General features: G+C 42.3%; 1 protein-coding gene across 4 annotated transcripts in view; it reads left to right on the top strand.

The window, feature by feature from the left end:
• Positions 1–4,411: 4,411 nt before the first annotated feature.
• The window catches only part of TRIM33 (tripartite motif containing 33), a 149,568-nt gene continuing 135,736 nt past the window's right edge, over positions 4,412–18,243 (top strand). For 2 of the 4 annotated variants that reach the window (XM_070367447.1, XM_070367448.1), the window contains exons 1-2: positions 4,412–10,023; positions 14,830–14,961. In XM_070367447.1, the coding sequence (XP_070223548.1) occupies positions 9,498–10,023; positions 14,830–14,961 (658 nt within the window). In that variant the 5' untranslated portion in view covers positions 4,412–9,497. The remainder of the gene's footprint in view (positions 10,024–14,829; positions 14,962–18,243) is intronic. The other 2 variants (XM_070367449.1, XM_070367450.1) reach the window with 2 other exon arrangements.

Raw genomic sequence — 18,243 nt, forward strand, 5'->3', positions numbered from 1 at the left:
CAATCATTTCACCTAGAGAGCAGTATGTGCAAAGGCCCTGAGGCGAGAGGGGGCACAGAACAGTGAAGAAAGTGAAAGGCCAGTGTAGCTAGAATGCAGAAAGCAAGGGGGAAGTGGGGTATTATGTAGTTGGTGAAGTAGTCCAGGCCATATTAGACATATGAAACAAGCATTCTTTTACCTTAAGGATTTTGTTTTTAATCCTAAGAGCAAGAAAAAGTCATGAAGATAAGGATTGGGGAAGAAAGGATCAGTTTCCTTTGAAAAGATCAACTGCAGTTTAAATATTTATTTTATTTTTATTTATTTACTTACTTGGCTGCACCGGGTTGTAGTTGCAGCATGTGAACTCTTAAGTTGCAGCACGTGGAATCTAGTTCCCCAAGCAGGGATCAAACCTGGGCCACTTCATTGGGAGCTTAGAGTCTTAGCCTCTAAGCCAGTGGACCAGCAGGGGAGTCCCTAACTGCAGTTTGGACAGTGGATTACGGGGGAGTCACAGTGCATGCAGAAAGGAGGATTGTGGTGACAATGGAAATGGAGAACAGTGGAGTGATTTGGGGAAATACTTAGAGTCAAATTGACAGGACTGGCTAACAGAATGAATATGAATGTAAGAAGTTGTGTTTTAAGGATGATCCTCTTCTGTATCTAATCTGTCAGTATCTACTAAATATCTTCCTTTCTAGTGCAAAACACCATTTATTGAGATAGGGAATGTGGAAGAAGAAAAGGAGGTTTGGAGAAAAGAGGACTGAGTCTTGGACAGGCTGACATTGAGGTGCCTTTGAGACATTCTTCTGGAGATGTTAATTGATCTGGGCTATGGTTTTAGAAAAGGTAAACGAACCGGAGATCAAATTACCAACATCCGCTGGATCATCAAAAAAGCAAGAGAGTTCCAGAAAAACATCTATTTCTGGTTTATTGACTATGCCAAAGCCTTTGACTGTGTGGATCACAATAAACTGTGGAAAATTCTGAAAGAGATGGGAATACCAGACCACCTGACCTGCCTCTTGAGAAACCTGTATGCAGGTCAGGAAGCAATAGTTAGAACTGGACATGGAACAACAGACTGGTTCCAAACAGGAAAAGGAGTGCGTGAAGGCTGTATATTGTCACCCTGCTTATTTAACTTATATGCAGAGTACATCATGAGAAACGCTGGGCTGGACGAAGCACAAGCTGGAATCAAGATTGCCAGGAGAAATATCAATAACCTCAGATATGCAGATGACACCACCCTATGGCAGAAAGTGAAGAGGAACTAAAGAGCCTCTTGATGAAAGTGAAAGAGGAGAGTGAAAAAGTTGGCTTAAAGCTCAACATTCAGAAAACGAAGATCATGGCATCTGGTCCCATCACTTCATGGGAAATAGATGGGGAAACAGTGTCAGACTTTATTTTGGGGGGCTCCAAAATCACTGCAGATGGTGACCGCAGCCATGAAATTAAAAGACGCTTACTCCTTGGAAGGAAAGTTATGACCAACCTAGATAGCATATTCAAAAGCAGAGACATTACTTTGCCAACAAAGGTTCGTCTAGTCAAGGCTATGGTTTTTCCCGTGGTCATGTATGGATGTGAGAGTTGGACTGTGAAGAAAGCTGAGTGCCGAAGAATTGATGCTTTTGAGCTGTGGTATTGGAGAAGACTCTTGAGAGTCCCTTGGACTGCAAGGAGATCCAACCAGTCCATCCTAAAGGAGATCAGTCCTGGGTGTTCATTGGTAGGACTGATGCTGAAGTTGAAACGCCAATATTTTGGCCACCTCATGTGAAGAGTTGACTCATTGGAAAAGACTCTGATGCTGGGAGGGATTGGCACCAGGAGAAGAAGGGGACGAGAGAGGATGAGATGGCTCTATGGCATCACCGACTTGATGAACATGAGTTTGAGTGAACTCCGGGAGTTGGTGATGGACAGGGAGGCCTGGCGTGCTGTGATTCATGGGGTCGCAAAGAGTTGGATACAACTGAGTGACTGAAATGAACTGAATTGAAAGTCTCACACGCTAGTAAAGTAATGCTCAAAATTCTCCAAGCCAGGCTTCAGCAGTACGTGAATAGTGAACTTCCAGATGTTGAAGCTGGTTTTAGAAAAGGCAGAGGAACTAGAGATCAAATTGCCAACATCCGCTGGATCATCGAAAAAGCAAGAGAGTTCCAGAAAAACATCTATTTCTGCTTTATTGACTATGCCAAAGCCTTTGACTGTGTGGATCACAATAAACTGTGGAAAATTCTTCAAGAGATGGGAATACCAGACCACCTGACCTGCCTCCTGAGAAACCTATATGCAGGTCAGGAAGCAACAGTTAGAACTGGACATGGAACAACAGACTGGTTCCAAACAGGAAAAGGATTGCGTGAAGGCTGTATATTGTCACCCTGCTTATTTAACTTATATGCAGAGTACATCATGAGAAACTCTGGGCTGGACGAAGCACAGGCTGGGATCAAGATTGCAGGGAGAAATATCAATAACCTCAGATATGCAGATGACACCACCCTTATAGAAGAAAGTGAAGAACTAAAAAGCCTCTTGTTGAAAGTGAAAGAGGAGAGTGAAAAAGTTGGCTTAAAGCTCAGCATTCAGAAAACGAAGATCATGGCATCTGGTCCCATCACTTCATGGGAAATAGATGGGGAAACAGTGGAAACAGTGTCAGACTTTATTTTTGGGGGCTCCAAAATCACTGCAGATGGTGACTGCAGCCATAAAATTAAAAGATGCTTACTCCTTGGAAGGAAAGTTATGACCAACCTAGATAGCATATTCAAAAGCAGAGACATTACTTTGCCAACAAAGGTTCGTCTAGTCAAGGCTATGGTTTTTCCCGTGGTCATGTATGGATGTGAGAGTTGGACTGTGAAGAAAGCTGAGCACGGAAGAATTGATGCTTTTGAGCTGTGGTGTTGGGGAAGACTCTTGAGAGTCCCCTGGACTGCAAGGAGATCCAACCAGTCCATTCTAAAGGAGATCAGTCCTGGGTGTTCATTGGTAGGACTGATGCTGAAGCTGAAAGTCCAATGCTTTGGCCACCTCATGTGAAGAATTGACTCATTGGAAAAGACCCTGATGCTGGGAGGGATTGGGGGCAGGAGGAGAAGGGGACGACAGAGCATGACATGGCTGGATGGCATCACTGACTCTATGGACATGAGTTTGAGTGAACTCAGGGAGTTGGTGATGGACAGGGAGGCCTGGTGTGCTGTGATTTATGGGGTTGCAAAGAGTCGGACATGACTGAGCAACTGAACTGAACTGAAAGTCATATACTTGGGAGTTATCATTGTATGGATGGCACATGAAGGTGCACATGATGAGTTTGCCCAGGGGAACAAAACCTTATTGAGAAGGGGGTCTAGAGCATATTTCAGAAAGCCCAACTTTGAGTAAGTCTGAGTGCAGCAAAGGGCTAACTTAGTAGACGTGTATTACTCAAACCCTGCTCAGTCAAAAGAAGGGCTTGTTTTTAGAACTAGTCCTTGATTGATTCCTGGGAGATAACCTCTGAGCCCTTGGACTACTCTGCCTAGCAAGAGTCCTAGGTATACATGAGGCCTTGGGCCACACTCTATTACTTTGGCTGAATCAGTGTGATTTATGCTGAATGCCTGTTTTAGCATGCTTGAGGCCTTGGGCTATGATCTATCAGTTTGACCTCTGCCGGTTGGAATTCAAACAGCTGAGGTCAGTTATGTGGGTGATCCCATACCTTATGGGACAAACTCTCCCCCACAGTAAAAACCCTGTATACCAAGGCTTGGGTGAACTTGTCTGTTTGGTAACACTTCACAAAATGTCACAAATCATTGCTGGGAGAATTAGTGCATGCAACTTCATTGGGAGGAGACACCTGGAATTTGTGCTTGTTTTCTTGTGGACTTTTCTCCATGCACCTTTTACCTTTGCTGATTTTAATTTGTTCATTTCACTGTAATATACCATAACCATGAGTATACCAGCTTTTTTGAGTCCTGTGAGTTCTTCTAGTCTGTTCTTAGGGACCCCAACACAGTTTGTAAAAGAAAAACAGCAGTAGAAGAGGTAGAAGAGTGTGGTATCATGAAAACTACGGGAGAAAGTGATTCTAGAAGACAGAATGGTTGAAGATATGAAATCCCACTGAGAAGACAAATAAGGTTAGGAAAAAATACATCTACTGGATTTAAAAAAACATGGAGGTCCTTGATGACCTTAGCAAGAGCTGTTGGAAATGGAAGCCATGCCAGAGATTGAGGAGTAAGTGGGATGTGAGGAAACAGAACTTTAGAAACAAATCTGAAAAACAGATTGCACATTAACTTATCTTTATTTGTAGTGGCAAAAACATCAAGCACAATCTAGTTATTTAATAACCTAATAACTTTTATTTACATCTTAATTTTTTTACAATGGCTATACTTGTTGAACCAGCAATTCTATCTTTAGGAATATTCAGAAAAAATAACTATAGACATGCAAAGTATTATTCATTGCAATGCTTATCACAATATTATTTATAATAGCAAAAATGGAAAATAACCTTATTGTGTGACAACAGACAGCTAATATGCTACAGTACACTCACATTATGAAGTCTGTTTATTATCTAAATTGGAATGTATCTTACTGGTTGCAAGAAATAATGTGTGTGAAATCACTTTACAAATTGTAAATTGCTGTTTAGATGTTATTTTTATTATTGGGGTTAACCATGTGCCTTGGAAGGCTTTAGAAATATAGAAAAGCCAAAGAGCTAGAACTTAGAATTCTGTCATTTGTCCCTCTTTTCTTGGTACTCTGTGCACGAGGGCTAAGTCACTTGTCGTATCAGAGTTTTTGCGACCATATGGACTACAGCCAACCTCTGTCCTTGGAATTCTCCAGGTAAGAATACTGGAATGGAATGCTATGCTGCTCTCCAGGGGATCTTCCAAACCCAGGGATCAAATTTACGTCTCTTATGTCTCCTGCATTGGCAGGCAGGTACTTTACCACTAGCACCGCCTGGGAAGACTTTTCTTGGTACTAGCGGTTTTCAAACTCAGAAAACAGAGCACCAGGAAATCAAAGTGCACTTTGCCCAACATCATGAAATGCTGAGAAATAAATTTTATTTTTTCTAAGATTTTTTTTTTTTAAGATTTTGTTTTTAATTAAGTCTTATGATGACATAAGTTACAAATGTGTGCTGATGGCATACCTCCTGTACTTTAATCCTTCTAATGAGTTTGCAAAAATATTACAAATCACAATGTACAGGAGTTTCACAGTTTCATGTGTTTTTGAATAGTCGTTTAAAGACCACCCTGAATTATAATTCAGTCTAAGACTGAAAGGATTTACAAGCAAAGTTTAACTTGCTCATATCCTGTCACATCGACTTTTAAAAGCATTTGCTATTACAGGTCATCAGTAAAATGTGAAGTGTTAAATATTCTTTGATATCTTACATAAACCACACTAAAATGCCTTTCATTAAGTAAAAGGCAACATTTTATTTTCTTTTTGACTGTACTGCATGGCTTGTGGGATCTTATTAACAGTTCCCTGACCAGGGATTGAATCCAGGCTCTCATCAGTGAGACTGCACAATCCTAGTCACTGGACCACCAGGGAATTCCCAAAAGGCAAAATTTTAGATACAGGGAATTTTGGATTGGCATAGTTAAGACCAAAATGATAAAGAGGACATTGCTACCTATCTCCAGCCCTTTACAGTCTAATGAACAAAAATTGAAATGCAGGTGAATCTTGCTCAATTCTATGAGACACTAAAGGGATTTCCCAGTATTTAAATATTGATTTTATGTTCATATAATCAGTTCTATAAATCTAAATTAAAACCAGTCTCCTATAGGTTTTGAAATGGCATTCAGCATTTCTTTGAAAAGCTGGACATTACCAGTCAAACCTTTAGAAGAGGGAAACAGTGATAGTACTTGTTGAATTGGAATTACTATCAAAATTCAAATTATTATTAAAATTCAGCTGAATATATTAATTTAACCACAGCCAGTCTTATTTAAATCAGGACTGTCCAACAGAAATATTCTAACAGCCATTCACAATCTGAATTCTGGTAATATGCGATCAATTTAAATGTTACATGTAAGAGTTGAGATTTGGGTTTTGAAGAAATAAGGCAGTGGGGCAACTACTACTCATTAGAAGCTCTGAGATAGGCTATCAAGTCTGCCCTTTCTGATTTCTTAACTAGCCAAGATTATGTTTGTTCCAGGGATGTACTTCTTGGGATCCTCCAAATACCCTTCTCCGAGGTGATGCCTTTGTTCTTGTTGGCATCAGTGTAAGAGAATCCAGGGGCCTGACCTGTCTTCCATCCAGACCATTCCTGTACTTCCTTTGCTTTTCCATGGTGGAGCACTGGGCATTATTTCTGGACAAAAATTGCCCTTCTCAACATCACCCATTTAAATTTTGGTCTTTTGACACGTGCATTAGGAAGGTCCTTGTTATGAAACTGAACTTTCTGATAAGTCCAAAGACGTGCTAAACCAAGGTACCTGTGCTTATGCCCCTGTGTTTAGAGAAGTGAACTTTAAATCACAAAATGTCACCTTTATATCCTCTAGTCTCACCCACTCATGATTGTAAGCATGGTGCATTAACAGAAATGCCCCAAATCTTAACTGCAGTTCAGCATTCCTCTGCTGGTCTTTGTGAATTGCTTCCAATCCTGCTGACAACCAAGGCTGCTCTGTCCAAGAGTGGTAGAACCGGCCATTGCAAACCTTCATGGTACTCTTGGGCTACTCTGTCTCACTGCTGCCAACCTCTTGTACCCAGCTCATGAATTATGCCCTCACCATGGCTCACTCCCAGTGCTCTTTCTCTTTTCTGGATAGCTGGAAAGTTCTTTGCTCTTCTGGTTACCAGCAACATCGCAGTTTCCTCCACAGCCAGAGCTACTAGGCACTGACTGAATCTCTCTTCATTTCAGAACTGTGTTTTTCTTACAATGTTCTTGCAAGGCAGTTGGAGTAAAAGATAGCCAAAGTCAGGGAAATGGTAGGATCCTTATACCCACTGCTCAGTTCAGTCCACGTATGGTTTCTTTTGAGATTTTTCTCTCTGGTACCTTTGTTTCTACCTCCAGTTGCGTTCCCTTCATGAACCTTTGGGTCTACTTTTACATTAATGTTTACCATGTGCCAGGTACTGTTGTTCGTTGTTCAGTCACTAAATTGTGTCCCAACTCTTTGCTACCCTATAAACTGCAGCATGCCAGGCTTCCTTGTCCTCCACTATCTCTCGGAGTTTGCTCAAACTGTCCATTGAGTCGGTGATGTTACCCAACCATCTTATCGTCTGTCACCCATTTTTCCTCCTGCCCTCAATCTTGGAGCTTCAGCGTCAGTCCTTGCAGTGAATATTCAGGACTGATTTCCTTTAGGATTGACTGGTTTGATCTCCTTGCAGTTCAAGGGACTCTCAAGAGTCTTCTCCAGTACCACAGTTTGAAAGCATCAATTCTTCAGCACTCAGCCCTCTTTATGATCTGACTCTCATTTATATATGTATATATGTATACATACACATATACACACATTTTTTTTAATGTAGTGACTTAAGTCAATAAAACGTGATACAGGACTATATCTCTTCCTAGTAATGTTATATACATCTATGTCTATACAAACTAAAAAAAAACCCACTACCAGTTATCTCATTAAGAGACATTCCCAATTAACATTTTACTTTTCATGTTTATTATTATTTAATGAAGTGGAACACTTTTGATTATGTACTTTTTAAATGGATGATGCTTGTTAAACCACCTGTTTACCTTTCCGCTGGGTAGATTTAAAATTAATGTGACAACTGAAAAATGTTAGTAATGCAAAATGTCAGAAATGGCAGTCTCTGCAACTATTTACACTCTTGATGAAAATTTAAGGATCATCTTAAATTGTTTGAGGTGAGAAAGCAGTTTTTCAAAGTTCTTTTCCAAGACACAAAAGTTTAGCATGTTGAAAGCCATCATCTCTGTATGTGACCGGCTCCTTTAATTTTTTAATCTCCTCTTCAACTTCTCTTTGTCTCTGTCAAGTCACTCCAGTCACACAGACTGTAACAAGCCAAGAATCTGTCTACCTCAGGCCCTTTGTACTTACTGCTTTTCCTGATTAGAACACTCTTCTGCAAGAGAACCAAAGCTTGATCAACAGAGGACTTCCCCAATCATCTCTAATCTGAAATCTTTTTTCCCCTTCATAGCTTTTATCATTCCCTGTATATATTTACGTCACTCTTCCCACAGACTGCAAACTCCTTGAAAGTCAAGGGTCTCCTTTGTTTCCTGCTGCAATCCTAGCATCTCTAAAACATTACCTGTCACACAGTAAGAGGTCACTGTTTTGAACAAATAAATGAAAAATGTTTCGAGGTGGCTTATTTTAAGAACTTAAACCAGCTCAAGAATAACATTTCTTGGGAACACTGTCTGAAGAGGAAAGTACTTCATGATCTGAACATTAAAACAGCCATAGTACTTGTTTCCCAAATAAAGACAACCCTTCCTGAAAGCTGCTATTACCTACACTTGTTAGGGCATTTGCGACTCAACTCACGCCCGGACACTAAGTGGGACTCTGGAGACATAATATTGGTTAGAGCGTGACTTCTCAAACTGACGCCCATCAGTCAGTCAAAGCGCTTTCAACATTCATCAGCTCTCCCCCACTTCCTGATGCAGGTCTGGGGTGTGGTCCTGGCACATCTCCGCTCTGAAAAAGCCTCAGTTGATTGGTTTCCTGATGCGTAGCAACGGCAGAGAAACAATCACCTTAAAAAGCTAAAAATAGCGGTTAAAGAGTTTTTTTTTTTTCTTCACCGAGTTTTTTCAGCCTATTTCTGGTGCGCCGCCAGTTAAAAACAAAAATCCTCCCTTTACTGCTCCCGAGAGATACAATCATCCAAAGGAACGCGGCCAATTAAAGCACAGAGACCCAGGAGGCCTGGGAGTCTAACCCCGCGCGGAGGGGGATTTCCGCGGAGATGCGCCCACCCTGGGAACCGCGCCACCCGAGAGTCGCTCGCTCCGCGGGAAACAGTCCCGGCCTTCCACCCTTTCCCACTTTTCCCCGTATAGTGGCCGCGTCCGAGCTCTTAACCACCCGCGACTAAAGGTAGTTCAACGTCAACAGTCTCTGGCTTTAAAAGCTCACTGTGAACGGAACTGCAGCGGGGCGGAATCTTACGTGCGGGCCCCAGAGGTCGGGAGGGGCAACCTGGACGGCTGCGCGCCCGCGCCCGGAGTTCCCGCCTCCCTCCGGAGGACGTCCGTGCGTACGTGCGCGCGCCGTGCCCGCCCTCCAGCAACCGCGCGACGCGAGGCTGGGGTGCCGCGTGCGCGCGCGCTCTCGTTCGTTCTCTAGCCTGCTCGTTCTCGGCGGCCGCTCTCGCTGCGGCTGCGGCTGGGGCTGGGGGCGGCGGCGGCGGCGGGCGGCGCGGGGCGGTCCGGCGGGTTCAAAGAGGAAAACATGGCGGAAAACAAAGGCGGCGGCGAGGCTGAGAGCGGCGGCGGGGGCAGCAGTAGCGCGCCGGTAACTGCCGGAGCCGCCGGGCTCGCGGCGCAGGAGGCGGAGCCGCCTCTCGCGGCGGTGCTGGTGGAGGAGGAGGAGGAGGAAGGCGGCAGGGCCGGCGCGGAGAGCGGCGCGGCCGGGCCCGACGACGGGGGGGTGGCCGCGGCCTCCTCGGGCTCGGCCCCGGCTGCCTCAGCCCCTGCAGCCTCAATGGGCCCTGGAGTTCCCGGGGGGGCGGTATCGACGCCAGCCCCAGCTCCGGCCTCGGCTCCTGCTCCGGGTCCCTCGGCGGGGCCGCCTCCTGGACCGCCAGCCTCGCTCCTGGACACCTGCGCCGTGTGTCAGCAGAGCCTGCAGAGCCGGCGTGAGGCGGAGCCCAAGCTGTTGCCCTGTCTTCACTCCTTCTGCCTGCGCTGCCTGCCTGAGCCCGAGCGCCAACTCAATGTGCCCATCCCGGGGGGCAGCAACGGCGACATCCAGCAAGGTGAGCGGGAGGCCCGGCCTGAGGTCTGGGCCGAAGGGGTTTGCTGTGCTGAGGGGGATCTGGGGTCCTCTGGGCGCGGGGCTGCTCGGACCGGCGTGATCCTGAGGAGTCTCAGAGGTGAAAGACACGGCTCCTGGGACAGTTTTCAGAGAAGCTGAACCTCCAGAGAGACGCGGAGGGTAAAGGGAGGGGTGCCGGCTGCGAGAGGCTGGGGGAGGGGACGCCGGCTGCAGGGGAGGTTCGTGGTGTGCAGATACGGGCCAGGAAGGCGTGGACTCAAGCCGAGCGCAGGTTCGGGAGCTGATGGAACGGATTGTGAACGAAGAGGGTGTCTGGGAATCCGCCTGTGAGAAGCGTTTTCAAGGGAGGGCCCAGCCCCGAGAGGTGTTGAGGAGGGAGTAGGTAAGAGAGAAGGGCAGTGGGGATGAATTGCCTTGAGGGGAGACCTGTTCTAAGCTAGGGGAAAGAAGGACTGGGAAGGTTAAAGGGCATTGGAGAATTTGGGGCTAAGAAAAGGCGTCTGGTAGAAAGTAACTTTAGGATGACATTGAGAAGAAGGAACTCTAGAGACAAAATCGCTGTGTGGGGCCTGTATGGCTAGGGAAAAGACCTTAGGTTTAGGGGTAAAGGAGAACTGACCTTTGAAGGGAATTGGGTGTTAGGGAGAGTTGGGATGAATTTTAATTCTTGGACATTAATGGACCCTTACTGTTTCGGATACCGTGCTACGATTGGATAAAATACTCAGTGAGGAGCCGGTTCACTGCCCACCATAGGGGAAACAGACGTATGAGATACAGCAGTGGAGGTGGATACAGTGGTTGTGGCATAGTCAAGAGAAGGTCAGGAAAACTTCACTGAAGAGCAGTCCTTGAGTAGGTTTCTTGAAGGGTGAGTAGGTCACTGAGTTGTAGAGTTTTCAGAACACAGGGCACCTTATACATTCCTGGGACGGATCAGGTCATCACTGGAGATTAAGTTGGTTTGATGGGCTGAGTAGGTAAGAGGTCACAATCCCTTACCTGAAGCTCTTGGGACCAGGTGTATTTTAGAGGTCAGAATACTTTGAAAAATTTTTTTTTCCTGCTGAGGTCTTCAATACTCCAGCGGGGTCTGGGTTAACAATTCATTATTAAGTATTAATGTTTCTGTAGTGAGGCATATGAATATCACTAATGGGATAGAGAAATAACCCCCTACAGTTCAGGGTGGGTTTTGTTGCAGACTCATGGAAAAAACTTTAAAATTTCAAAGCTTTTGAAGTTTGGGGCTGAAGGTAAGGGATTGTCGACCTGTACTAAAGGGTTTTGGATTCATCCTGTAGACTGTATCCTGGTACATTGTAGATAGACGAAAGGGAGTCCCTCACAGACTTTTATTTTTTAATACTTATTTATCCTGCAGGGGTCTTCCTTGCAGCATGCGGGGTCTTTTAGTTGTGGCATGTGGGATCTAGTTCCCTGACCAGGGATCAAACCTGGGCCTCCTGCATTGGGAGTGCCTTGTCTTAGCCACTGGACCACCAGGGAAGTCTCCTCACAGATGTTTGTATTAGGATAAAAGGATGACATTTGTCATCTAGAAAGATTGCTTGGGGGCACATTGAAAGGTAAGGGAAGAAAAAACCTGAGGCTGGACTAGTTAGGAAAATTCTGGCAGTAATCTAGGAGAGAAACTAGCCCGTAAAGGACTGTTGTCAGGTATTGAAGAAGAAAGTGTTTTGTTATGGGGGAAAGGTATGGACTTCTGGAGAAAACGTTTTTCTTGGATGCCTACTTGGTCACTTCTTGCTTGTGAGTTGGACAGATTAATTTTACAAGGACAAAAATGATCTACCTGATAAAGTTATTGATAGAATGAAGTGACTTAACAAAATGACTAGTACATAGTGCTAGTACATATAACAAAGTGACTAGTACATGGTAGTTATTAGTGAAATGGCAGCTAGTTTATCATTGATGGTAACTAATTGTAAGTAGCACTGAGAATGGAGATGAGGGGCCAATTGAGATTGATGTGAGAGAGACACAGGTGTCTAGGCCATGTTCCAGGTTTCTTGTTTGGTGGGTGGCAGTGCTGTTAATGCAAAATCAGATAATTCAGGCACAGAAACAGGTGTGTGTATGTGTGTGTGTGTTGTGTGTTTTGGAGGGAGGAAGTAATGATCGCAGTTTTGGATTTGAAGTATTATTGAGACCTGCAGGTAAGAATGTTAAAAGTGAGGGTTTAATTGATGGAGAAGATACTAAATGATACTGGGTATAGGGAGGGTGGATAATGGGTGTGTAACTAACTGCTGAGGGCCTCATGAGTATAGTTAAGACTTGTGAGATTCAGTGTTCTTGTGGGAACCTGGATTAGGTGAGAGATTTAGAGGGGATACAAGATGAAAATTGTGTGTGATTGATGTGGCTGAGGGACTGAGGTTATGAAATTAGTTCTGTTTTATTTATGCAGGACAGAGACTCATTGTGTGTAAATATCCTCTTCACTTCGTCATCCTTTGTTTTTGAACTAGGAAAAATAAGTAGACGAGACTAAATACTGTCAGTCTTTAGATAGTGTTGCTTTCTAACCAGTATCTGGAACAAATTAAGTCTGGAAGCCACCATGTTTTTAGGCAGCAGAGTCTAGAAAATAACTTAATATTACCTCCTGTGTGTATCTTTTTTTTTGTGTGTGTGTGTGTAATAAAGTTTTATTAAAGTATAAATAGAGATAGAGATAGAGAAAGCTTCTGACATAGGCATCAGAAGGGGGCAGAAAGAGTACCCCCCTGCTAGTCTTCAGCTGGATGTTATATAGTCACTGCTGCTGCTAAGTCGCTTCAGTCGTGTCCGACTCTCTGCGACCCCAGAGACGGCAGCCCACCAGGCTCCCCCATCCCTGGGATTCTCCAAGCAAGAACACTGGAGTGGGTTGCCATTTCCTTCTCCACTGTGTGTATCTTTTGCTTTGCCTTTTTAAAAAAATCAAACTTGCTGTCTGGAAGGAACACTGGATTGAAGTTGGGGAACATAGTTCTGCCCTTTGTTTTCTGGTTCCCTCAGGTTCATCATGTTTCTGTCCTTCAGTTTCTCTATCTCTAAAATTTAGCTTATAGTTCTTCACTTATATCTCATTAAATCAAATTAAGTAATGAGAGTGAAAATACTTTCTTAATCTGTGAAATGCTTTGCAATTGTATTATTGAACAGCCTGTGATTCTATCTCTGGTCTGGATAGGCATGGTTGGTAGTTTGATTTACTGTCTTAAGTGGTTCCGAAGCAATGACATTACCCTCCCTTCTAATGGCCTTGTTTTCCTCCTTTTCTAACACACCAAAGTTATTCAAACCCTTTAGCTGTTCCTTTTTAGATCCATCATTCTCCAAGTGTGGTTTCTGGACTAGCAGCATCAACATTATTTGCACTCTTGTTAGGAATGGGCCCCTCTCAAGACCATCTAACCAGAAATAATTTTCAGTAAGTCCACTGTTCTTAAGTGAAGGGCTACTCACTTCAAATTTTGCCTGTGCAGAAAGACCTCCTGACTTTTATTTTTTTTAAGGCTTTATTTTTAAAGAGCAATTTTAGGTTTACAGCAATATTAAGTGTGAGATACAGAAAGATAAGGAAATTTCCCATATAACTCTACCCTCCCAGACCTAAATAGTATCTCCCATTATCAACATCCTCCACTAGAGTGGTACATTTTTGAGAGTTGACTGCCCTACATTGTAATCACTCAGAGTCCACAGTTTGTGGTAGGGTTTCACTGTTGTTGTACATTCTGAGGGTTTGAGCAAATGTAGTATAATAACATGGATTTGTCATAATATCATACATAGTATTTTCACTGCCCTGAAAACTCTGTGTCTGGTTGCTCTTTAAAGTACTGTTAATTGGCTGTCCCATATCTGATGGGGGTTTTGGAACCAATCCCTTGAGATTACTAAGGGAAAATTGTAGTCTTCCAGGTCGCTCTTTGACATATTACCTTTATTTCTTCATTGCACAGATAAAATCCAAAATGTTTTCTTATTTTTGTTTACTTGTTTGTTCCTTGTTTCCCACTGGAATGTTGTAGAGTGAATGCTCAATAAGTAGATTTTGGATGAATAAGAATCATATGGAGAGCTTTTTAAAATACCATTTTGGGAGTTTAAGAGATTGTTTCAGTTTAATTGGGGATGACACTGGGAATGTGAATTTTTAATAAGTATCTTACTAATTCTGATTCTGGAACCTTTCATACTTTGAGAGGCATGGATTTAAATATTTTGAGGAGAAAAACTGATTTATGTGCTTTTGGAGTATTTGGAAAATCAAAATAGATAAGTTAATATTTGTTGAATCTCAATAGTGAGCTTTTTAAAGTGCTTTTGTGTTTATTTTTTTTAGGTTTCTTTCAGGTTGAGTCAGAATAGGTATCAATAGTGGGTATGTCAGTAGTGGGAGAAATATCAATAACCTCAGATATGCAGATGACACCACCCTTATGGCAGAAAGTGAGGAGGAACTAAAAAGTCTCTTGATGAAAGTGAAAGAGGAGAGTGAAAAAGTTGACTTAAAGCTCAACATTCAGAAAACTAAGATCATGGCATCTGGTCCCATCACTTTATGGGAAATAGATGGGGAAACAGTGGAAACAGTGTCAGATTTTTTTGGGCTCCAAAATCACTGCAGATGGTGACTGCAGCCATGAAATTAAAAGACGCTTACTCCTTGGAAGGAAAGTTATGACCAACCTAGATAGCATATTCAAAAGCAGAGACATTACTTTGCCAATGAAGGTCTATCTAGTCAAAGCTATGGTTTTTCCAGTGGTCATGTATGGATGTGAGAGTTGGACTGTGAAGAAAGCTGAGTGCCGAAGAATTGATGCTGTGGTGTTGGAGAAGACTCTTGAGAGTCCCTTGGACTGCAAGGAGATCCAACCAGTCCATTCTAAAGGAGGTCAGTCCTGAGTGTTCTTTGGAAGGAAAGATGCTAAAGCTGAAACTCCAGTACTTTGGCCACATCATGTGAGGAGTTGACTCGTTGGAAAAGACTCTGATGCTGGGAGGGATTGGGGGCAGGAGGAGAAGGGGACGACAGAGGATGAGATGGCTGGATAGCGTCACCGACTCGATGGACATGAGTATGAGTGAACTTGGGGAGTTGGTGATGGACACGGAGGCCTGGCGTACTGCAATTCATGGGGTCGCAAAGAGTCAGACACGACTGAGTGACTGAACTGAACTATGTGCAAATCTAATAATGTGTCAATAAAAGTACAAATATGTATTGATGCATCTGAATAGCCTCTCAGATGAACTCTTGAAGGAGTTGAGACTTTTGTAGTAGGGCATAGACAGCATGGTGATGTGGATGAAGATCTGATTTGGGAGTAACCTGGATTAGGTGCTGCTATTAGTTTACTGTGTAGCTTTGGGCGGGTCAGCTAGACAGCCTCTCCAGGTCTGCAATATGAAGTTGAGTTCTTATCCAGTAAAATTCTGATTCTGTTATTGTTTTTAATGCTAACTTTTCACATCTACATAAGTTTAATATACTTACCTTTTGTGGGGAATAATGGAAGAATCAACATGGGAAAATGATTCTGTTTACGAATCTTCAACTTTTTGTGAAGTCTGAGATGGCAACATCCATGTTGAAAGTGAGAGAGAATACCTCTGGATATAGTGTGAAGAGCTCTTCCTGAAAATGGTTTTATCACTGAGCATGGGCTTCCCAGGGGGTTCTAGTGGTAAAGAACCCTCCTGCCAATGCAGGAGACATAAGAGACATGGATTTGATCCCTGGGTCAGTAACATCCCCTGGAGGAGGAAATGGCAACCCACTCCAGTATTCGTTCTTGCCTGGAGAATCCCATGAACACAGGAGCCTGGCGGGCTATAGTCCATAGGGTCGCAGAGTTGGACACCACTGGAGTGACCTAGCACAGCAGGTGGTGGACCACTAGGGGAGCCTTCCATTAGAGCTCTTGGAAGTTCTTTCCCCAGCAGTATGTGTAATAAATGACAGTTGGCTAGTTCTGGGTGTGGCTTATCTGGGAATTTTTTTTAGGCCCTACTTGAGTTTTTGACTGATAATATAGTCATCAGCAATCAGTCATTAAAGATGTACCAAACAAAAGCACTTTAACAACTTTTAGCATTGTGGTTGGTTAAATGTACACAATTCAGGAATCAGAATGCAGTCAGAATGCCTGCATTTATTTTTGAGCTCTATTATTTACTACTTGAATGACTGTGGGTTTGTTACTTAGCATCTGTAAATTGAGAAGAATAATAATACCTGTTTCATAGTATTATTGTGAGGCTTAAATGGATTAATATACTGTAAATTGCTTCATATAGTGCCCAGCACCTGGTAAGCCCCCAATTAATTGTACTGCTCTTATTTCTGTTGACTTCCAGTTGTCCCCCATTGCTTTTGTGATTACTTCTGTCTCACAATAAGCAGAAAGAAGAGGCAGGAAGGCAAATTGTTGGTGTTTTTCTGACATTTGATGAAATAGACCACGCCTGACAGTTATTTGCATTCCAGATTTCTCCAGCTGCCTAAAACTTGGGTAAATTGATATTCTAAATCCAGAGTCTTTACCATGTCTAATATCTCTACACCAAAAGTTTTAGTTAGGAAAGTCTAATTGCTTTTCATTTCCTTATATATACTCCTCAAAACAGACACTAAATAAGAATAGTAACTTAAAAAGTTTCTCAGAGTTGGTCTACGAAACTGAGTTGGGGGGAGGTGACAGTGGGGAGAGGATTGTCTCTGACACACTTTTAGCTGTTGGCAAAGTTGAAACTGTTTTCCTTATAACACTGGTTCATTATTTGCCTTATTCACTGTTCTGATGTTTGTATTAATAATAGGATATCAGTGATGGATAAAATTGCTTGGCACCTTAGCAGGAATTAAGATAGTACCTCCATACCCCTCTTAAAAGTTATTCTATCTCTACCATCACATACTTAGAGTAAAACTACCGCCACCAACAAAAAAAAATCACGTTAGTTTTATGTCCTTGAAGTAGTAAAAATTTAAAAATCCTGATCCTTAATATTGTGTGTGATAAAATGTGATAATGTAGAGTGCTTCTGCAGACTGAAGTGCGGTAAGACAAATACTCATGCAGTTGTTTGAATTCCAAGCTGGATTAGCTGCTTTTTTCCTTGGAAAATAATTTTTACTTGAAAGAATGATTAACAAACTATGGTGTGGATATTTGGCAGCCATTTTCTTAAAAATGAATGAACTGAGCTCTGTCACTTTCAGGAAAACAACTGTTGTTTTATGTTGCCAGTGATAAAAATTGAGCTTTTAAATGAAAATTAGGATTTTGGGAAACTTGTATATTATCAATATTTAAAGGCTTTTCTGATAAGGCTGGTAGTGATACTAACTTTTTTTTTTTCGATACTGTACAATGAAATGTCAACATTTGGAAGATCTACATAGTGAGCCAACATTTTCCAAATGACCAATGCATGATATTACAAAATCATACATAGAAGAAAGTTTCAAAAGTGCAAAATAGACCAATAGATTTTAACTTAAGGGAGCAGTAAAAGTTCGTCACTGTGGTAAATTTCACATTGCAACTGATGTTTAAGAAATAAATAAAAACTCTGTGATTTTTGAATATATTAAAGAAGAGTATCCACAGATTGTCTGAAAAGACTATTAAAATATTCTTCCCTTTTCTTAAAATGGTTGTATGAGGCCAACTTTTCCTTCAAACAAAACAACCTCTCACAACAGGTTAAATGCAAAAACTGTATTCAGACATCTATTAAACTGGATATTCAAGAGATTTTTAAAAATATGAATCAGTGTCACTCTACTAAAACTTTTTGTTTTGTTTTGGAAATTATTTCTGATAAATATTTTACTTCAGCATTCTGTATGTTTATTTTTAAATGAATTAATAAAATATTTTAATGAAACATTATTATTAACAATCATTTATTGTTAGTCAGCTATACCCTGATACAAAATGTTTTTGGTGTTAAAAATAAATGAAGATTTTAACTGGAAATAGAACTGCCATATGACCCAGTGCATGCCACTGCTGGGCATACCACACTGAGAAAACCAGAATTAAAAGAGACACGTGTACCCCAATGTTCATTGCAGCACTGTTTACAATAGCTAGGACATGGAAGCAAGCTAGATGTCCAGTGGCAGATGAATGGATGATAAAGCTGTAGTACATAAACACAATGC

This window comes from Bos mutus, chromosome 3, assembly GCF_027580195.1.
Source record: "Bos mutus isolate GX-2022 chromosome 3, NWIPB_WYAK_1.1, whole genome shotgun sequence".
Classification (NCBI taxonomy): domain Eukaryota; kingdom Metazoa; phylum Chordata; class Mammalia; order Artiodactyla; family Bovidae; genus Bos; species Bos mutus.